The sequence below is a fragment of the Dermacentor silvarum genome, chromosome 1 (assembly GCF_013339745.2).
Source record: "Dermacentor silvarum isolate Dsil-2018 chromosome 1, BIME_Dsil_1.4, whole genome shotgun sequence".
Lineage (NCBI taxonomy): Eukaryota > Metazoa > Arthropoda > Arachnida > Ixodida > Ixodidae > Dermacentor > Dermacentor silvarum.
In genome coordinates, this window is record NC_051154.1 from 125,766,738 (window position 1) to 125,790,129 (window position 23,392).

General features: G+C 45.8%; 1 protein-coding gene across 2 annotated transcripts in view; it reads left to right on the forward strand.

Moving 5' to 3' along the window:
- LOC119436004 (tyrosine-protein phosphatase non-receptor type 1-like) overlaps positions 1–23,392 on the forward strand; it is a 72,537-nt gene that overhangs the window by 26,850 nt on the left and 22,295 nt on the right. For both annotated transcript variants that reach the window (XM_049673265.1, XM_037702726.2), the window contains exons 6-8: positions 1,199–1,408; positions 9,065–9,223; positions 9,290–9,612. In XM_049673265.1, the coding sequence (XP_049529222.1) occupies positions 1,199–1,408; positions 9,065–9,223; positions 9,290–9,612 (692 nt within the window). The remainder of the gene's footprint in view (positions 1–1,198; positions 1,409–9,064; positions 9,224–9,289; positions 9,613–23,392) is intronic.

Genomic DNA, 23,392 nt, shown 5'->3' on the forward strand with positions numbered 1-23,392 from the left:
AGTGAACTTCACGTTGGGGACTTGGTGCTCTACGAGAAACCATGACATGGAGGGGAGGGTAAACTTGTGACGGTTCAGTCATTCTGCAGGATGACTGTGAATAAGGGAGAGCAAGTATGATTACTGCGTAAACCTGTTCTGTTTATCTAGGTATTTATTTAATTTCGATGTTTTCTTTGTTTTTGCTATCTCCTTTTGGTTCAACAGTGGCACAGTCCTACCCACATGTAACAATATTCAAGTGCCTAGAATATTGCATTATAACGAATAATTGTTATAACCCGGTTGCATGAAAAATGCAGAGGAGGCAAAATAAATCGCTTCTACTCCCATGCCACATTGTCGGCTATAACAATTAAATCTGACTACTGGATGTCTCTGCTGAAAAGAAAAAGGATGTGACCTCGGGGAAAAAAAACGAAAAAAAAAAAATGCTGGTCTGGCAAAGCGACTGCACGGCATTGTGATACAAGTATGTGTGCGGGTTGTGCGGCTGGCAGAATGGCTAACACCCCCCCCCCCCACCTCCGAGGTAATGCGTGCCGGGACAAAAGCGGGTGTGGCGAAGTGGTTGGTGTTTTTTTCCCCCGAGGATTTTGCGTCCTTTTTTTTTTGGCGCACACACACCCAGTAGCCAGATTTAATTTTATAACCGATAACTGGGCACGGGAGCTTTGTAGTAAGTGGTTTATTTTACCATAGAACACATACAAAAGTTGATGGTACATCGGCTGATCATTGTTATATCCGATATATATTGTTAAAACTGGTTTCGTTGTAAGTGGGTTCAACTGTACGTATGTAAGTTCCACTATTTCACAACATACTGCAGCCCTAATTTTGGATAGAACGGACTGGATGTAATGGACCTTTTATGATCTGTTGTATCGAGCGTTGACTACAAAACTTCTAAGAACTAGTTTTGGTCTTGCTTCTCAGGTGATGTGTGTGTCATGACGTCACAACGTAGATGATTATGTGGGAGCAGAATACTATAGCGATGTTATGAAACTCGCTCTGGCTCGCTCGGTCATCTGCCATGCTGCTAGACATTGTGCCTGGCATTAATCAATGACAAGGTTACTTTACTAAGCTTGTGATAGCACAGTTTCAGCCCAGCTGCATTATATATTTTAAGCCATTTGGAACAGGGTACAGGAATTTGGGAATGAACATGGTGGTGTCTTTGTCATTGCAGAGTGGGCAGAAGCGTGTGGTACTGCACCTACACTATACGACCTGGCCTGATTTCGGGGTGCCCGAGTCTCCAGCAGCGTTCTTAGCCTTTCTGCAAGCTGTGCGGGAGTCTGGCGCATTGGATGTTGATGTAGGGCCACCTGTGGTGCACTGCAGTGCAGGCATTGGCCGCTCGGGGACCTTTTGCCTAGTGGACTCTTGTCTTGTACTGGTGAGCGCTTACTTCTATGCTATTATGAAAAAAATAAGAAGCTTTGTGCATCATATTACATTGACACCAGTTAAAAGCTTGAAACTGGGTTTGCTCTGTCTATTCGTCCGTCTGTCCTACGTGTTACACCGTTATCATTATCCACAATTTCGTCAAGGTGTATAGCCCCTGAAAACAGTGCTTCGTATATTATACCTCGATTATTTACTTCTAGCAGTTCCTTGTTTTTCTGCGTCTTATAAATATAAATACCGTATTTACTGTTGTAAGGCCTGCACTTTTTTTTTTCCGGAATTTTTACCAGGCGCTGACCTTACACGAGGCAAGCTTGTGGCTATTGACTGAAACTTCGAACTGGGCTCAGATTGCTATGCAAATAAATGCAACCACTGGTGGCTGTCTATGAACACATATACAGGCACCAACCGATTTTTCGGGCATGGATAGCGCCATCTGGGTAGCGGCTTGCGGGAATTACAGTAGAACCTCGTTTATACGTTTTCAAAAAATATGCGAAAAATAAACGTACGATCCGGGAAAACGTAGATCCGAATCCAGTAAAAATTGAAGCTGACTATCCCATATTGAGGTGCAAAGGCAGAAAACATTTCTTTCTTGCAAAACATAGTTACAATCAAATCTCGTTAATTCGAACTGACGCTGTGGTCCCGTCAAAGTTAAGTGTACTCCAATGGGCGAGAACGCTCGGTAATTCGAACGTGAAAGCATTTGCGACGGTTAATTCGAACATAACCGCGCACCGACAATGCTCTTAGCAGCACGCCAAATCACGTGGAGGCACCTCCGACTGGCAATGCTCCGACACCGCCATAAAGCAAAAGCTTAGGAGAGACCCCTCAATGCTACGCGGAGAAACAAAAAAGGAAGAAAAAAAAAAACCAAGGAGAAAATTTCCTCTCTAAAATTGTAAGGTCGCCGTTTTAGCGTTCCGCCGGAACACGCGTGTATGCGCCGACGTCTTAGTACACGCCGACGGCGCAGAGGGAAGCAACGCGGAGGCCCAGTCTGGCCAACGAAGCTGCCCTCGCCGGCCAACGCTCGCTTCAATGGCAGAAAACGAAACTTAGGGGAGCGGGTTAAGCTGGCGCCGGGCCGGCTGGCGCGCATGGAGAGTCTAAGGTGAGGGAGCTATGAGGGAGTTGAGAGGGAGGGCAAGGGGAGCCACCGAAGCGACGGGGTTGCCAAGGCTAAATGCGCTTCCCTGCCGCCCTCCTCCCTCACCTTCGACGCAGTCACCGCGCACGCGCGTCGCCGTGCCGGCGCGGCCCGCTCCCTGAAGTTTTGTTCACTGCCGTTATCGGGATGCGAGAGAGAGAGAGAGATTGTGGTTGTGAAGAGGAAGAGGCGCTATCGGGATGCGAGCGTTGGCCGGCGTAGGCAGTTCCGTGGCCCTTGCTCACTGTGTGCCTGCGCGCCGCGATATTTCACGACTTGCACCGTTCGTACGTAGCGCTATGGTGCACAAATACGTCAAAAATAAGTCCTTTTAATTCGAACAAATTTTCGGGCCCCTTCGAATTCGAATTATCGAGATTCGACTGTATTTTCTGCTGGTGCGTCACACCCTTGAACAGGAACAACTCCTTTTGCGCACATTGCAGATCCTTGTCCGCATTTTCGTTGTCTTTCGTGCGAAAGAAGCTTTGTAAGGCTTACAGGCCTGCAAAGGCTTCGGCGAAGGTAGCCGGTGGGTGCAAGCCTTCGTTGTCGCAGCCGCCTTCAGGGGCTTCGTCCGCCATCCACCTTCGCTACGATCTCGGCGCGCGCGGCGTCTGCCTGTTTTTGCCGCTTAGTAGTTCGCATTGACGCGAGGGGCGAGGTAGCGCAAAGGTCAATTCGCTCGCCGCTGCTGCCGCGCTTCGTCACTTGGGGCGAACGAGCATTGCAGAGAAGTCGCGGAGGGGGGGGGGGGAGATTTAGCACTGCAGAGAAGCCGTGTGGCGGCTGTCTGCCACTTAGCGCGTCACAAGCGCATGAGAGCGGCCTGTTGCACACCTGAATGATAATTTTTCGCTGCAGAACATATCATACGACGGCAGTTTGCTGCAATGCTGAACGTTGCTGCCGAATATAATCGTATTTTCCGGGAACGTATTAACCGGAACGTATTAACACATTCCTCTATGGGGTTATGTTTATTTTTTGCGATTGCGAACGTAGGAGCCGGGAAATCGTATTAACCCATTAGGGACCGGTTTCTTTTTTTATGAGATTAGTCGAAACAGATGTCACAGATGTGTGTCTCAAGAAGGCACACTAAAACTTTCATTGTGACTGTTCTTTTAGTTAAGAAAATGTGGCCCGTGACCATATGGTCACGCTGAGGCTACAGCAAAAATCGCACAGTGAAAAATTTTATTTCAGGCCTTGAAACATTGCGGAAAACATTAGTGAAATGTCGGACACTTATTTATTGTGGTATGGTATAAAGCATGGAATGCACATGCCGACGTCACATTTTGGGCACTGAGTGCGCACCATGCTGTTGCAGCTGTCTCCAGCGCACCGGCGCCTTTTGCCGTTAGGCACGGTTTCAACGAAATGGGCTGTTTGGTCATACCGTGGGCCACCAATCGCACTGTCCCCAAGCGTCGACGTTCTTCTACGGCCAAGTCCTTTTGGGTTGTTATTCCATCTTGTGAGGTAGCTTTGAGCGATTTGCCTTCGAAATTCCAGTTGAGTGATGTTCGCTCCTGTGCTGCGAATAAGTGCCCAACCATTGCATATGGCTACGTCGCAAAGCCAAGTGAATATCGGCCACCACCATTTCTTGCCACGAATTGCAATCCGGTAGGCCCCTACGTTTGCGTCCATCTGATCAGTGCCTCCCATAAAGCTGTTATACTGGGTAACGGCATTAGGGCGAGGCACTTCGATCCTCTTCTTCTGTGCACGGGAATACCTGTCTGCAAAGGACATGGGCTCTACGCCGTGCACAGTGCTTGCGATTGTTACAAGAGTTGTCCATCCAGCGGACAATGATTATCCCCTCATCTGAAAGCACGTGCTCTTCCTACCCACGGCTCTTGCGCTTGATGCAATCAGGTTGACCGATGGGGCATTCCTTCGGCACACGGTTTAGCCTCACTGTGCCCGTGGCTTCGTAGTTCTTGTCTTTCAGGTGCTTGAGAAGGTGCAAGCTGGTGAAGAGATTGTTGAAATAAAAGTGAAATGGCAGATGATGAACTTCGACCGGAAATTCGTCCACCATTTCTAGGAGAGGTGCTGCTGCTTTTCCGAAGTCCTTTTCATACTGCGTGCTTGTGGTAGTGTCTTTCTGCTTCCCTTGATATACCTCAAAATTTGCAAGGTAGCCATTTTTCGCATTCAGGCACCACACTTTGTACCCGAAGCGAATTGGCTTTCCGTGTATGAACTGCTTGCAGCCATGACGACCATAATACTCTATCATGCTTTCGTCGTAACTCAACTGACGCATAGGCTGGAAGTGCTGCAGGAACTTCGCCTTCAGAAGTTTCATCAGGGGGCGCAACTTTGCCAGCTTGTCGCTCAAGGTAAGGCTCGTATTGTCAGCACAGTGAAGAAACCTCATGATTTGCATGAAATGATTTCTTCGCATGGCGTTGTACAGTTAAACCGGGATATAACGAAATTGACAAATTCCCAAAAAACTTCGTTATAAAGAGGATTTCGTTATATGCAGGTTCGGCACAAAAATTTGCAAAAAAAAAAAAAAAAAACGCTTACCGTATTTACTCTATTCTAACGCGCCCTCAATTGTAACGCGCACCCGTTTTCCGTTTTGGTCGAAGCACTCGTCCTTGGAATGTCGCACCAGGTACCGGATGCTGCGTTTTCCCGGCTATTACGTCGTTTTCGGTCGGTCCCGGCACAGCTCCCATAGAACCCAATGCATTGGTAACCCCACTGTTGCGTCGCAACTGTGGGACCGTTCCCGCATCATACGTTGCGAACTGCCACCCTGAGCTGGCCCGAGCGGCCATTTTGACTTTTCATGTCGCTTGGCTTGGTGGCTTGACGATAGCATTGGCCGCCCAAAGTGCCAGAGGCGACAACTATGACGTATTTTCGGTTTCCGCCAGCAAAAGTATGGCCCTTGAGATCCGTATTTGCTATATAAAGATGGTGTCTATGACGCGTTGTGGCCCTAAAATTGGTTTGGGATTGGCTCATAGATATTCCGTATAAAGTCCAAGGGCAATAACGCAGTCGCCGCGCGCCGTATGCTGTATGTGCGAGTGAAAACGTGCGAGGGGATCTGACGACAACGTCTAAATCTCTCGCGCGCAAGAAAAGCAGGGAGGAAGCACGCCTTCTTCCGTTGCGCTCGAAGCACCGGCGAGAGAGGAGGGATAGCGGGGCGGCGTTGTACGGTACTCTGGCATCAACTGCGTACTGCGCGGCGGTGCGCGGTCGCGCGGGCCGTATCTTGAAAGCGATCTGCGTTGGGGCAGAGTCTAGCAGTGTAGGTGCGTCGGCGGCTCGTAGCTTTGTGCGTGCTGTGTGTTCTCGGCGCTCAGTTTGCGTTGAAGCGATGACAACAGCACGAAGGTCACTTCGCTCGCTTCTCCAGCGGTGCTTCCACACGCCGCCAGCGTTTGACAGCGCGTGTCCGCGCTCATCGAGTGATGTGTCACAGCGTGTACCAGCACGTCGGCAACATCAACTGGAAAAGGAGAGAGTGCCGGCTTGGCGGGCTAGGCCAGCTGCAGCCAGCGGCAGGATCAGGTTTGAATGAAGGGAGGGGGAAAGGTCACGCCCGATGCGGCAAGATCGCTGGGTCGAGAGATGCAGGCCCGCCTTGCACACGCACGCACGCACACGTGCGCTCGCTTCGCATTCCGCCACGGCGGAGAAGGTGCTTCCAGTTGCTGCTTGCACAAAAATGACAAAATTTGGGGCGAAATATCTCTGTTATCGGAGGGGAAAATTCGTTATATCGAGGGGGGTCTCCAGCTGCCACTTTGTTACGTAGAGGTTTCAAATACATGTGCTTCTATGGAGTAATGGCGAGGAATAGATAAACTTCGTTATATCCAGGAATTTGTTATATGGAGGTTCGTTATAAGCAGGTTTAACTGTATACCATTTCGTGACGCATGTCGGTTCCACTGTCCCAGTAGCATTTCTTTCCTGGCAAGCGATTGTAACCGGAGAGAACCAGCACGCCAAGAAAACACTTCATCTCCTCTTTTGTGACCTCAGGGTCCGGCATATTCAAAAACAAAGCATAGCTTCTTGTTTGTTGTACCAAAATATCTATGACACTTTCGTCAAAAAAGAGCTCAAACAATTCTACAGGTGAAAGGTCCCTATAAGCGGTGAAGTTTGGGTCTGGAAATATTGCGGAACTTTTCACAAGGTCACAAATCTTCCATTTGGAACTTGAAGCTAAGTTCGCGTCAGCGCTTGTGTTTCCTACACCTGAGGAGATATCTAGTGGTTCAGTGCCTTCTTGTTCAAACTCTGCTTCATCTCCATCAGGATCACATCCACCAATACGACGACCATCCGCAAGAATGGTTTCAGCACTCGCTCTAAGCTGCCTGCTACTAAGATTGTCTACGAGACCACCAGAATCCTCATCTGCGGAATCTTCGTCTGAGTATATGGTAGCCTCTGGTGGCTCAATGTAGATAGCCGACACATCTTCATCGTCCTCTTCAAGTATTCTGGTTATTTCTTCTAAAGTCAACCTGTGCAGACAATAAATTGGCGCATTATTGTCGCGGAATTATTCTACAAAAAGCGTAAAATGAAGTAACACAATTGATCAAAATGCGGAGCCTGAAAGCCCAGCGTGACCATATGGCAACACGTAAACTAACGCGCTTTTTCACAAACAACACATCAACTTATCTCTCTCAAATAGTCACCATAGGCCGCCTACTGCAAGTACTCTACAGAGACGTGTACATTGTGCTATTTCAAAACAGAATTATATAAATAAATCCACTTACCCGCGGGAGCGTTGCATGTCGGCGCGCTGAAATGCAGAACCACTGTTTCATGCCTTTTTGGCGGCTCCCAATTAAACATTGTGAAGTTCTGCCACTTGGTGTCAGTAAGCATGACACCAAGCATGACACTAAGCTAACGAAAAGTATGTCGCCGTGATTCTGGCGCGGCTTTTCAAACCTGCATAAATGCTTTGTGTATATATGCGTGTACCTAACGCTGGTACCTAATGGGTTAAGCGGGAACGTATCAGCGAGTTTCTACTGTAATCAGCGTGTGAGTATGCGTGTGATGCTTAGTCAAATCTTTGTTTCAAATTTTTGCATTCCAGTGTGGGGGTGTGGACCTTACACGAGGGCGGGCCTTACACAAGTAAATACGGCAAGCCTTGTGAAGTCTCAAACTTGCTCTTGAGACAAAGGAACGACAGCACAGTAATGCAATCACAAGGGCACTTATTGTGCCTTTTGTACACCAGTATCTAGCCAGCCGAATTATTACTGATAGAACATATCGATGGGTGTGCGACAAATCGAGGATGTCCGACTCACCGTGACTGGATAGCGAGCGAATATGTTCACTCCCATGCTGGACACCAACACGTAATCATTCGCGTGTACGGTCATGCGAACGGCAGCACGATTAAACAATTGTGTTCGTCCATTCCGGTGTCCTACTCCTAAGTCTTTCGCAGGACAGTCCTACAAACTGCCGGTGAGCGCGTGAAACGTCCACGCAACTGGTCGACCCCAAGCCAAAGAGGAACCGGCTGCTACCTTTTGTGCCCAAGTAACCCCACTATTAGGTGGCATTAGCAGCACAACACTCGCGTCATCTCTCATACTAATCAACTACATCGACCACCGCCGGCGCAAATTCGCGTCGCGAAGCCGGACTACAGGAGGCACGAGTCATGTGGCGAAAACAATATCAGGGGATGCGTGAAAGTTGAGCGTCCACACAGCCTCAAATTAATATCACATCCTCGTGTTATCACCAGGAGAGGTCATTTGGCATGGCAGTTAAGAATTGGTGTAGAACTTTTGAGAATTGTTGCATTATATGAGGCCCTGATTAGTTTTGTAAGTTAACAGGAGTTGTTCCATGTATGCACTATAGGCTACTGTAATTCCACTATCAGGTGGTGCGATTTTTTACTTCCGCTAAATTGAACTCCGTTTAATTCAATGTTTTTGTGATTCCCATGAAATGAAATGCGAATTAAGTTTTAACAGTATTGCATTGTGTCCCTTCCAGGGACACAATGCAATACTTCTCGCTTAATACTTCTTAATACTAAAGCATTTGCAAATGCTTTTTTCTGGAAACACATGCTGCAAGGAGCAGCTGTATGTATTAGGGAACAAGTTAGTGTAGTTGTATGATGGCAGAATGAAGAAAAAGCGTGTGGTGGTGTGCATAATAAATCTTCTATGTTGCTGAAAAACAGCAGAAAAGAAAGTAAAGAATGCCTGCAATATACACTGTTGAAATGAAGGTTTAGATAGAAGGAAACATAGCTGGTAAAAGAGGCTTATTTGCTATGTGGATACTGAAGGGAAAGTGCTTTAGGAAGCCTGAACATTGTAGTAAATGACTAACTTGTTAAACTTCTTGATGAGTAACATGTTGAGTGATCAGTGAAGGAAGCTGCGTGCGGCAAGGACATCTGACCAAAAAAAAAATGTTTTTCAGATTGAAGCCAATGGGGGCCGCCTTGACCGGGTGGACGTGCAGGAAGTGCTGCTGGAGATGCGCAAGTACCGCATGGGTCTGATCCAGACGCCAGACCAGCTGCGCTTCTCCTACCTGGCCATCCTGGAGGGCGCTCGGGCCTTGTCCTGCTGCCAGCAGGTAGGCACCGCCTTGTGTATTTTGCCAAGGCATCGGAGACCATTTGGACGGGTTTTTCTCTTCCAGGATGCCCACCCCACAACTGATGAGCGGGTGCTAAACCGAAGCCCTGAGCGCAATGGGATCACTGAGGAGAGCTCTGAATCTGAAGCAACCGACTCTTCAGATGACGAGGATGAAGGTGATGATGAGGACACTGTGGGTGGTGGGAAAGATGCCAGTGAGAATGGGGAAGGCAGCAGCCGGCTACCAACTGGGGCTGGTGACTCTCCACCGCCGCTGCCACCTCGGCTCAAACGTTCCTCTGAGGAGAACTCCAACAGTTCGAGTGAAGCCAAGGATCTTCTGGCAGGTGAACCGGGTGCAAAGGAGACATCTCCAAGGAAAAGGTGCGCATCATCTCCCCATTTCACATCTTGCACTTTGGGATGGCTTCCGAGTGACAGAGAGGGGTCAGGCTCAGGTAGCAACTGTGCTTATTTTGAATCGGAGCATGGTTGCTATTTGCTGCTTAAGCATTTATGCTGCAAGAAATTTGTTACCTATTTTATAGTAATCGATCTAGTTAAAGGAATAGCTCTTCACCTCTGCAGCACCTATGTTTTTGAAGGATAGTCTGCTTGTTCCTAATGCAATAGAATCGATACTTGTGTTCTTGCACCGGAGTGCATAGAACAAACTTGGAAACTGCAGTATTGCAGGTTTTATTTTTAGTGCGGGGCATGGTGCTTAACTTTTGCATTTTCATCTTTGCAATTTTTTTATCCTTCCAACGAAACTCGCTAGATAAGTACCCCCGGGGGGATTCAGTAGTAAATTACCATGTACTTGTTCATTATAGGCACCGGGCGGCTGTTGTAAGGCGCCAGCGGCGCGCCGGCGATATGCTGGCGAACAGCGCCGCGAACGGCAGCTGTCAGAGCACTGGCATGTGAAGCAGACGACGGGACGAAAGCGCTCGGTGCTTCCAGTGATTTGGCACTGCGGGTTTTAAGGGCTGACGCACCGGAAAACGCATTTTCGTGTGTCTGCTTTTGAGAAAGGTCGTCACTTGTACGAGGCAGATCACATTCGTGACATCGAGTAATATATAAAGCAGAAAACTAGCGCAAATTGCGATGCAAATGCACCACGCGAACGGAGCTCACCGCGGCAAGATAACACGTGGAACTCCAGCAGTAATATTCCAGATGTTATTTTGCTGTGCGCGTTCTCATTCTCGCGTATTTAATCATGTAAATAGGCGAAGAACACAAAAATTATTGAGAGAAAAAAAAAAGGTGACATACGTCTTCCTTATTCTGTTTCTTGAGCTGCTTCGCCGATCGGACATGTGTCAGTCGTTCTCTGTCCGTTGTAGTTCTTTTATCTTTGCAATGCTTCCCCATTCTTAATTGCTTATAAACTAGCCCAATCTTCAGTCACGGCCCATTTTATATAGCTTAGCGCGACGGGAGCCGTCGGTGGCGGCGAGTGTGAACACGCACTGCGTTGGCGTTCGCCGTCGATGCACAGCACAGTCGTGTGGCGGACTCAACCAGAGTTTGGAATTGCTACGAAGGAAAATGTACATTAAAAGAAAGACTGATACACTGATAAGACGGCAAAATAACTACAAATCTGAGTGTTCGCCTTCGGTGCCCAAGCTCTGGAGCCGTTACACTGCGGAGGCGAAGACAGGCAAGTGGGACACGAAGCTCTTGCGTATGAACGGCTCTTTTATTAACGTTAGAACAACTACATCATAGCAAATCAGCGTCGGAAATGTACAGTGCCCAGCGATTGAAGCGCTGGAAGCGCGCGGCTGCCGCCGTTTTTTTTTTTTTTTTTTTTGCGCCACAGGTGAGTGCCGTGGGACCAAATGCAGTCATAATGCGTTACTAAGGTTCTCGCTTTCACTCTACACCACAATGCATCAGTTTGGCGTCCCCAGCGCTTACAGTCAGTGCAAAAAGCGCTGCTGACCATGCGATTCGAGTATCGCGTTTCAGTTGCTGAGCACTGTACGCGCTGTTGCCTACAGACCGCACATATACAGACTTTTCGCCTGAAAAACGCGATGCCGCGATGAACAACGATTGAATTTAATGGCCTAACCAGTTTCAGTCATGTTTCAGTAACTGTTGGTGCACCCAAAAACGCAACATATTTGATCAGACTAGGTTTCAAGGCAGCGCCTGCTGCGCGCGGCCCGGCCGCCACATGCCATACATTCGCGGCGCAGCCGCACGAAGGCGCCACCGGTCCAAATTCATCCCGCGCCCGGTGCCTATTCATGCAGACTTCGCAGAAAGGATTTGTCCCTAGAAAATAATGCATTGTCATTTTCTCATTTGACATAATGACCATGACAAAGATCATGATTTGAGTGTCCTCAGCAATGCTGAGCCATATCTGAAAAATGTATGAGTATTAATATAGTAAGAAGTTTTTCATCAAGTAGCTTAAGTGTTGCTTTGCACTATGAAACATGTTGGTAGAACTGTTAAGGAACGTGCATACATTCATAAATGTGATGCACACATCCATCTCGGGCTAATCCCTCTCGGGCAAGGGGGGAAATAGGAGAAATATGTGGTGTGAATAAAATACAGTCATATAGTGTGTGTGTTTTTTTTTAAAGCCTGTAAGGGCTTCACTTGTGGTTTTTGGCGTACACCTCCTGAGACACGATCATGCCACTGCAATTGCGGGATAGCCAGTGACGTGGCATGCTCTGTGTTATATTTGTGCTCTAGTGGCATGGCATAGGATGTATATGAGGGTTTATAGCCCAGTAATTAGCCGAAGTGTTCTTTTGCAATGGCTCTAGGTTCCTTAACCACACAAAGCCCAATGTATCATTTCTGATATTCTGAATTAGATGCCTAAAAGCTCCAATTTGGCTGTTGGAAACCCAATGTAGAGCCTGTACTAGTGTTTTTGATATGCTGGAGGGAGTTTTCTGTTGAGGATAATTCAGCAAATCAATTACTTGTGAAGTAATTACCTTAGTAATTCATTTTCGCTCAGTTATCACTGTTTTTTCGTACCAATATACTCGTGGCCAGAAAGACACGTGAACAATTTGTTCAAAGGGGTCCTGAAACACTTTTATAGAAGTCGAGAAATGCATTTGTAGTTAAAATATAGACTATTTCAGAAATACCTTGCAGCAAAAAGTACTTTAATGCGTTCATCCAATGCGAAGTTATTCGCAATTTAAGATCACCTTTGATCCCCTTCGCGGTGCTCCCACTCCTTCAATACCTTGTACTGTGAAGGCTATGGCGCAGCAGGGTGGACCCACAATGCTCTGCCTACTGAACGTCACCGTGGTGCGCAGTTCAAATTTGATTTTGTATGTTTACATAGATGCCAAGCTCGGAGGATGAGGCTGTTTTCTCACACTGAGTGGCATGAGGAGCACATTTCCTTTCGCACTTATCTCTATACTACAGCAATCACACAATTTCAGAGGGTCGAATGAAATGTACGTCAACTGCGCGCACATCAGCTTAGCGAAGTAGCCACGTCCAAATTGCGCATTTTGAAACTCGCTACGAATTGATGTCTGCCAAGGCGTCTAGCCTGGAGTTGACAAGAGTGAGCACATGCTGACAAGCGTACATGTGGTCTGACCTTAAGTTTTGTGTTGTTCGAATCTAGGTAAGTGTTCAAAACTAATCGAAATTACCGAGACCCAACGGCTACGACACTGATAAACAGTGTGGCCAAAGTTTCTTTCCTACGCGCGCAGGCGCGGCCAAGCAGGAAGTACATGATTCTTATCGAAATTCGAAACGCAGATTTTCGCTTACTTCAGCCCGTTTAGTAAACTGCATCAATAAATAGGAACAGTAACAGTAGGAAGAAGCACACTCATCTAAACACCCTTCTTGATTGACAGCAGCCGTCTATTGGAATTTGCTAAATGATGAAATAAGGCACCTGCCAGCAGCTTGAAGAGGGTGAGGAGGAGGCTTTGTTTGAAAAGAGTGTTTGAGAAAAAGGTGACTTCTTGTCTGCTTGTGAGCTCCACTTGCTGTGCACGACAACAAAATTTTGTTGAGATGTTCACAGCAGTGTATGCTATCTGCAGACTGTTTTGTTCACTAAGCTGAAGGTGGGGTTCAGACTCCTTTATTTTTCTGTGATATGGAATGGTGTTCTGGCTTTGTGGGATGAAAACACAGCTCTACCTGTCTCTAGAATAAGGCCTTCCACAGCTGGGGGATGGGTGCAGTAGCTTAACATGCAGGTGGTGATTTATTGTGCTACATATAGTCTAAGCATATAGTATTACATGTTTATGAACTTTTTTTTTTTTTTTTGTAAGTCCTTGCAAGCATATGAGGGCAGTAGATATGCATTGACAATTACAGTGCTTTTTCCTGTGCGAATATTTTTGTGGACTTCAAAAGAAAGTGACATTTTAGCTCGGAGCAGGCTCAGACATGTTTAAATAATGATGAGCTAGCTATATTTTACACAACCTCCTTTGTTGCCTGAGCTAACGGCATGAAGCTTGTCTAAATGTTACTACAATACTTTCTAACACTCGTAGAGCATCAACGTAGTGATGAATTCTAGTGGAAGCAACTCGTATTTTCAATGCTATTGCAAGCAGTGTCATTGTAGTAGTGGTGATCCCAGATGGGCATCAACAGGCAATAGTTAATTTTGATTTCAAAACATATACTATGTACGATTGACAAAGAGGAAAAGATGGGAGTAAATAGGTTTGCAATTCTTATGTAATGTGAACCAAAAGTGATTATCGTGAAGAAGTAAACATCCACCTTTTAAATAATGCATCTCAAGATACATACACTGAACAAGAAGGGCTTGCTAACTGTACAATGTGCAGCCTTTCTAAAAAGTATACGGGTTACTCCTAGCTTTCACCATACATGTTGTTTGGCTGTGTAAATAGCCAAAAATTGCTATATATATTTGCACTAGCCTAATTATAACAAATGCAGTGGCATTTTTCTTTATCAACATGGTGTACAAGAGTATGACCAAGCTCCTTCATTACCTTTTCTGGTCTGAAAACTTCCTCAAAAGTTTCATATAGGGACAGAAGGTGCCACCAGAAGGTGCTGGTGTAAGTAGAAGGCATCAATCTGCCGTGCTGGGATGGCCGAGGCTACCTTTCACCAAGAAAGGCGCCTCTTTCGCATTTATTTCAGCATATTTTCAGACTAAACATGCAGTGGAACTTCAGGCAAAATAATTTAGCTTGCGAAGTGTTTGTGCTTAAATTACACCCCTCAGCATTATATTACGGACCTGGCCTTCTAAGTTGCATTGCTTACACAAAAACGTTGCGGTCAGCCCTGCCACGTGAATAGTGCTTCCTCCTAACTGTCCGTTTGTTATAGCATATCACCGATTTCACATAGAGGCGAAAGCTAAGCACCCTGCACTTCGAGCTAGCTTTACAAAAGTCGGAGCAACACGTAGTGTGCTTGCTCATTAGCAGCATATTGCATGGCTTACAATATTGCGGAACACTGAACACGTAATATTCAGGCAAGGAGTAAATTCTGACATCCTCCAAGACTGTGCTTTTGCCCTCTTTTGTTTCCTATATTTATAAATTATATTGAAGAAGATATGGTAAAAATACGCTTGTATATGTGGACAACTGCACAATATATTCTGAGGTCATACCGCTATCTGGTATCATTATTCAGGATTTCTCAGTTTTTTTTGATGAGTCATAGCAAAGGTCTTTCAATTCTAAAGAAAAGAAAAAAAAAAAAGAGCTGCTGACCTATGTGCTTCACTTGCACAAGTGGTCCTTCGAAGTTTCTTCATACTACTAATAACATACCTATCATTGCAGTAACCCAATAGTATAGATGTCTAGGTCTATAGAGAACTAATGATCTTAGCTAGGGTTAACACATCAACACACTGCAAATGCCAATCGTAAATGATTATTTTTTCTTCAAAGAGTGCTAAAACTTTCTGCTATATTTTCATATAAATATGTAACTTATTTAGGTATATACTTCTTTCCATGAACTTTCACAGATTGGTATTGCCTAAGAGTCAAGCTTTAGAACACAATGTCACATAGTTTAGAGCTCATTTAGTGTAATGATTCTTTTTTCCCTCTGGGGTCACTCTGCAATGTGTTGTATTTTGTTTATTGTGTTGTATTGTGTTCTATTGTAGTATATGTAATATTTCCTTGAGCCCAAATTGATCCTTCTGCTAAATCAGTTTTTAATAAATAAATAATTGCTAGACATTCAATAGGTGCTCATGATATAACAAAAACAATAAATGAATTAATTTGAGCTGCAATGCTTAGTGTGCATGTGGAAGGCCTACACTTCTGATAGTTACCTATTTATTTTAAGACACTTCAAAGCATCCATGTGCAAGAGAACGTCATTATTTTTGGTGCCCCTCATAAGACATAGGGCTGTTCCAGCATTTTTGTTCTTTGTACAGTTAATAGCTTGTTAGAAGAAAGTTGGTCAATTTACAGCATTGGCATTTTCACATGACTTGTATCCTGGCACTGTGCGACTGCTCTTGTCACGTTTTCCTCTTGTGTGTACTACATGCTGAAGTAGCATGCCAACATTTAAGAGCAAATGCTGTTTTCTCTACGAGGTGCTTTCTTGGTGGCAAGCAGCCAGCACACTCGTCTGTTTAGCACTCTGGCTATTAGTCACATGCCCTGTATTTTATATGTGGCACCTTCCATCATACTGACTAGGTGCCTGTGCACGCATGCTTGTTGTTAGTACACTCTCTGTTGCATTGACTCCCTGTGCAAGCTGGTTTCCTTGCCTGAAATTTATGTAGCTGTTGTCACATTTTCACAGTTAGCATGAAAACCGCAGTAGTTTTTTAATTGGGCGGGGAATTTTTGTGCAGCTGATTGAGCCATTTTTTTCTTCTGTTAACGTTGACACATACTTTGTGTATGGTACTGAGTCCGAGCTTATGTCCATGAACAACCTTATTTTGAAAAGCATGGTAATGGTGAATCTCAGGCTCCAGGCCTTGCAAGAGGACACTGCAAAGTGTCTATACGCAGTGAGTGTTGTCTATAGGGGGGCCTCCTAGCGCTGGATTTTGGAATCGGGATGGGAGATGCGGCTTGACTTTCTGGCAGTAGCAGCAAGGATAACAGGGGACGGGGCTGCGATTTTCCGTTTATGCGCTCATTTATGTGGTGACAGCGCCCAGAAAGGAAAGGCATTGTATGACAGCAGATATGTTTCTGATGTCGCTGCGATATTGGATGATCCAGCCACACTGTTCTGGGGCAAGCACTTCACATAGCAGTTATATGGACCCTCAAAGTGAATTTTCACCTCTGCGGTTGCTGTGATGCTCCGTATAAAGTCCAAGTGCGATAAGATCCTATCACGCCCCACACACCGTATGCTGCGAGTGTGAGGGGAAGCGTGCGAGGGGGTGAGCGGAGAAGGACATTGGCTTGACACACACCATCTTCTCGAGTGCGTAAGCAAAGTGGCAGGAGGAAGGGGGCAAGTGAGTGCGTCTCCTCTAGCCCAGTCGTGCGACGCCATGCCCTGTCTTAGGTACTGTAATTTCCAAGTATCAGTCACACGTTTGTATAAGTCGCGCCCCTACTTCTCGCAAGTTTCTAAGAAAAAAAAATGGTATAAAGTTGCGCTTGTATATAAGACGCACCTATAATAACTCAGTTGGCATGATGAAATGATGTGCGCACGTAGAGCGCTCAGCGATTAAAACGTGATACTCGAACTCTATGGCGGCCAGCACTTTTTGCACCACAGGCAAGTGCTGGGTGAACGCTACTTAACCGAATGCAGTCGCAGTACGTCACGATGGTTTTCGCTTTCTTGTAATACAAAAGTGCATTAGCTCGGTGTCCCCAGCGCCCACTGGTGGGACAATAACTGCCAACAGCCACGCCCTCCAAGTATCGTGTCTCAATAGCTAAGCACTGTACACTCCTCACGAAATGTTGACTTTAGATATTTCAGGGCGCTAAATTTCCATAAACCAAAGTTTTGTGAGCTGCAAATTCTACCAGGAAATATCTTCAACGAACTTGGGTGCAGTAACCCAATATTTATTGCACTTCACTCAAAGCGATCAAAGGCCTCTTCCTCCGACACACTTTCAAAACTTCAGCCACTTCAGCCGGCAGCATCGATGGGTAATTAACTCTCTGCTGGGCTAATTGGTACATAGTTTGAAGCTTAAGAATGGCACGACACAGAATAACCAGTCCTTCATGTTTGTGTATTTTGTGTCGTGCCATTCTTAAGCTTCATTGATGGGTAACCGCCATCGCCCTCTGACCAACTTTTACGTGATCTTGTAGGCATGTTGCTGGCATTCGTGCTTGGTACAAACAGGTGAAAGATCGCAACACACCTGAACGAGCCTGAACACACGCATGCAAAAAGCGAAATAGCGACCGGAAGCACTGTGACTTCTTGCTGCAGGCAACTGATCATGGTGATAACCACTGGTGCTTTTTGTAATGGGTAGATCTTATGTGCCACATTGTAACGCTAGAAAATTGTGGCACCCTTTAGTTATCTATTGCATCAGTTCTGTGGGTTTAATCTTTTCTTTAAGAAAAACTAAACTATAACAGCAAACTATAGTGTGACCTTCAATCATGGAGGCACCTATATCGCGGAAGCCATGCTGACAGTGATGGCCTTTACTGCTGCTGTGTAGGCAGCATGGCAAGCCCTACGATCTAACATCTGTACCAATGGTTCAGATGTTAACTGTTTAAGGGGCCCTGAACCACTTTTTATCGAAGTGGAGAAAGGCACTTGAAGTCAAAATAGGGTATTTCAGAAATACTTTTCCGCAAAAAGTACTTCAATGCATTTAGCAGAAGCGGGGTTATTGGCAATCAAACATGGCCTCCGCTGTGCTCCCGTTCCTTCTGCAATCGATGCTTTGCACTGCGAAGTTTATGGCAGAGTGGGGCGTGGCCACAATAGTCCGCCTTCTAAGTGTCACCGTGGTGCGCAGTTCAAATTTTATTTTGGATGTTACCGTATATTTCACGACTTCCGATTTTGAGGCTTATGACGCGCTAGACGTAAGCCAAACGTGGATGTCCTCAGCGAGCTGCAGTGCGCTTAGCCAATGGACTCGTGGTGGCACCCCGTGGCGGCGTATCTATGCTACGTAGCCGACCTCAACTACTAATAGCAGCTGCATATGGGAATCCGCTTTATTGCCAAATAAAGCTTCCAGAAAAGAGTGGGGAACGTGGCTTCTTTGAAAAGAGAGTGTTTGAGAGAAAGGCAACTTTGCGCTTCGCTTGCGAGCTCCATGCACCGCGTACGACAGCAAAACTTGGCTGAGATGTTCACAGCAACGTATGCTACCCGCGGACTATGTTATTTCACCAAGCCCAAGGGGTGGTTCAGGGCCCCTTTAATACAGCAGCAATATCTGGACACCTGTTACTGTTAATACACCTGTTACTGTTAATACAGTAACATCTCCACTGTTAATATAATATTCAATTTATTCATAATGCTGCTACGCATGGTTTATTGTACTCACAAAAAACAAAAACATACATACTGTATTGGTCATGCAAGCACACATGGTTTTATTGCACATATAAGTCGCACTGTTGTATGACTCACCAATGAAAATTTTTGGAAAAAGGCATGGTTTATACACCGGAAAATACGGTAATCTCCGGAAGGGGTCAAAGGCTGGGCCAGCCGAGATGGTTGGTGGCTGCATGTGCACTGTCTGCGTGCGCTTAGTGCTAGAGGTTGTGTAATCTCAAGTTTCGGAGACATGTTGCAGGGAGATACAGCAGAAGCATTCGCTTCCCTCGGTTTGCGCTCTTCATCACGTCAGCATTGTGAACAGCATGTGTTTGCGGTCATCGAGTGATATCGGTTCATGTTTGCCTGTGCCCACGTGACAATATGCTTTCTAATTTAATTAGTAAATAAATGTTTACTGCAATTATTTGGCTGATAAAACTACAAACCTTACTTTGTGCACTTGTGTAATACTTTGCTATTGCAATCAATGCTTCATCTTTCAAGCAATACTGTGACTTCTTTTCTTATAATAAGCACACTGAATTGTAAAAAGTAGGTCCACAATTGAATACCTTGGTACCTCATAAAATTATATAACACACATGGAGAACGAACCTCCTGGTAATTTTTCAGTGGTAGGTTTTGTGAATGACTATAGTCATCTACACGTTGTAAGAGTCATAACTCTTTAGAACAATAAGCTACAGCAATGATATTTAACATGGCACCTTATATCATTGTCGTAATAATTTAGCCAATTTTCATTGAAATGAAACCGGGGGGTCGAAAGTTGAGTATCTTGATACATGGCCTGTCCCTAAAAAAAATATTGGAATCTGAATTTGTTAAAACAACAGTGAAGCTTGGCAGCTAAGTCAATACCAATGTTATTGTCTCCTGCAACCATGTTCTTTATCAAAGTTGCTGAGTTTGTAATATTGACTCTGGGTGTGTCGCTAACATGCACTGTGATATCTCTGCTCTGCTCACTGTAGTCATCTATGCAGATGTATATATTTTTGCCATGCTTTTTAAAAGGGTTATACAGCACTTCTTGGCAGCAGACTGTTCCTTTGTTTTGCCAGAGTTGTCATTGCAATTGTGGTCAATGTAGTCTGTTGCGACACATGTAAGGACACTGTGCCTTGTGTCTGTGCCTTTCCACCGTAGCTTCTTCTTGGGGATCGTGATAATTGGACATCACATGGACGTTCTTGGAGTCCCGCCACTGGTACACAGAAACTGGCCCTTTGGATCTGTATAGGAATGATCCACGCTTGAATTTATTGTCAACCTTCACCTCTTGGGGCAGATCTTTCTTGTTGGATCTGAACGTTCCACAAGCAAATACGCCTCGCTCTCGGAGGCGCAGGAGAAGCTTCGTTGATGAAAAAAAATTATCGAAGAAAACTTGTGAACCTGCGTCCACCACGTCTTCTGTCAGAGAAAGCACTACATGCTCACCGAGTCCCATGTCAGTGGGCCTACGCTCTGTGCGGCCTTGATAGAGGTCAAATTTACAGAGGTAACCAGTCTGGCTGTCAGCGATACTCCATACTTTATATCCGCGCTTGATTTTTGGTTTTAGCGGCATATATTGCTTCATTGCCGATCTACCCTTGAACAGAATCATGGACTCGTCGACAGCGACGTAGCAGGAAGGCTTGTACTCTTTTTGAAAATTGATGTTCAGCATTTCCATTAGAGGCCTCACCCTGTAGCACCTATCAAAATTTGGTGACGTCTTATCGGGTATCTTTGAATTGTCGTTTAGATGCAGGCAACGAGTGATCTGTTGAAAACGTCTAAACGACATTACATTGGATATTTCTTGAACATTGAAAAACTTGTCTGAACTCCAATACAGATACACTTGAGGCAAGTTATGAATGCTCATTAGAATGAGCATCCCTATGTAAGCCTTGAGCTCGCTCACTGTCAGCGTGCGCCAGTTTGGCATCATTCTTTGAAGAGCATAGAGGTTTGTTTCCTCAACAATCATCTTCCACACCTCTTCATCGAAGTACAGAGAAAACGCGTCGCATGCGCTGCAGTCTACATTTAGTTTTTGCGAGTATGTGGGTGGATTTTCTGCGATGCTCACTAGAATGTCGCAAGGCTGCCCGGCTATCCATCCTGCTGATAGGGAATCGTTTTCTTCCTCTTCATGGTCACTGTCATGATCAATGGGCTTAGCGCGCGCTTTCTTAGGTTTCTTTTTTCGTGCGTATGCCTTCTTGGGTCTTTTCTTGGGCGGTGGCTCGATGTTTTCGTCGTTTTCCGATGACTCTATCGGAGCCAAAGCCGAGGTTGATGGTACGGTAAACTCGTCACCCGAATCACTTGACACATCACTTTCCGAACCGTCAGGTAGGCTAAAGAACATCTCTAATGCCTCTTCAGCGGTGAGACTTCGTTCCCCTACAAGGACGAAGGAATACATAATGAATGAATACGTTTCATTGGAACACGAACGACACACGACGCCATGCTTCTAAAGCCTAAGCCTAATGAATTTGCATATGCCTGCATATTTTCGAACACATAATTGTTTACAATACGGTACGAACTATAAAATTTTTCTCATATGAGCCTGACGTATTTAGAAGCACGGAGAACACAATGGGCGTCTTACCTGGCATTTTTGAAGAAGGATGTTGCTCTTTGAAAATCGTGCGTGCACAGCTCCGTCCTTCGAAACAAAGCAACAAACTAAAACACGCACGGAATGCTTGCGCCACCCAGTAGAAAAAAAAGAAAGCATAAAATAGTTGAGCACACTTCTCCTAGATGGCGCCAGTGGTTTCAAGCAAACATAGCTCTCTCGCAGTTCTCACAATCGTCGTTTTGCTACTGCCTTGCAGGTGGGACAGGGGTTGTCCCGATGTTGTGCCAATCTGGTGAGGAAATGCGCTCGCTGCTCGCCTGTTGAGACTAACCTGCTGGTGGTAGCTTTTCCATTCAGTACAATTTCAGATTTCGGGAAAGTGTTTAATTGTATTTTTAAACAACTTGTTGACATGGAGAATATTCAGTCAGGATGCAATCAAGCCATCAATAGCTCATTGAAATGGGCACTCTTATGAAAGTGATTGTCCGTTGCAAACTTTTTATGTTTTTCTTTCATGTTAATTTTTGGTAAAAATCTGCAAATGCTTTTTCCCATCTGCATGGTTCTTAAAAAGCTGCATTTTGGTGGTGATCTTCAATGAAAGCATCACAATTGGCATTTAGTGGCAGGCTCCGGGTTAAAGGGGCACAAATGAGCAAAACTAAATCAGTTTAGAACTTTAGACTAATAAAGTATTTTTTTCAAACTTTATTTTCACTCCCTTGTTGGAAAAATGCTGATTACTAATGGGGAAATGAAGGCAGAACTTAACTTTTCTGAATTTCATTGCCAAAACCTCAGCATCAATATGTCAGTACTACAATGCCATGGATTTCAAAGCATTTTCTTGTAAATTGGCGGTTTTGCTCTATAAATATATTTTATAATTTTCTAGGCTGTGTCATTGGCTCTTTTAGAATGCAATCTACCTCCTTTACTGATAAACAAATAACCTGACCCAAGTAGACTACGTAAAAAAAAAATCGCATCTCACCCTACGGGTAACCATGGTGGAATGCGAAAGCATCGCGGGGGGTGCGCATCGAGTTTCCGTTTAGTTTCACTTGGCAACACAACCCAATGAAAGTTAGAGTGAGAGAATGTATTGAGAAGAGAGGAGGGTTGTTGCGTCGAAGCACGCTTACGGCCGCGTTACGCTGATGTTCGTTCTAGGCGCTCCCGACCTTGCTCAGGTTGTTGTCGAACCAAAGCCGGTCGCACACGTTGCAGCTGTGCCCGAAGCTCCGATCGAGGAAGTCGCGCTTGAACCGTGCGTCAGCATCGTCGAAGCCCGGGCGTTGTAATGGCCTCGAACCTGTTGCTGCTCTGGCCGCAGACTCACTTTGCCTCGTCGCTTCGGGATCGGGAGCTGCCGCTCGACGCTGCCGTTGCGCTTCGACTTTCCGAGCCCGGAGTTTGGGGTCGGCTTGATAACGCTGACATTCCACTTCGGCGTGCCGTGCCCGTGTTGCTTCCGTAGAAGTTTCCTGTCGACGACGTTTACGTTCGGCTTCCTTGGCCCGAAGTTCAGGGTCCGCTTGCCGAAGCTGACGTTTACGTTTGGCTTCTCGAGCCTTCCTCTGCTCCACGGCAGTGGCGCTGCCGCTGCAACTAGCGCTGACATTGACGTTGTTCATGGCGTTTCGCACATCGTTGCACAGAGAGAGAATGATGGAAGCACATCGAACGTGCGCTTTATACTGCGCCGCGACACTTGCGCCGCCTACCGGCGTACCCTTAGAGAGAGAGTGAGAGAGAGAGTTATATGCAATGATTTGCTGCGCCGCACCTGAGGGGGAGAGGGGAGGAGGAGAGCGCACACCTGCGTAGGAGAGGAGAATGAGGGAGAGTTGCGCATGCGCAGTATGGGTGCGGACGCCGCAGAACGGACACTGCCCCAAGCATAAGATGCTCTTGCATCTAAAAAACTGGGACATCTTGGCAAGCTGGTCTGAGAACTTCTGAAGGAGCTTCAGTCTGGTGTTGCCATCTGTCTTTAGTTTCTCTGGCTTTCCT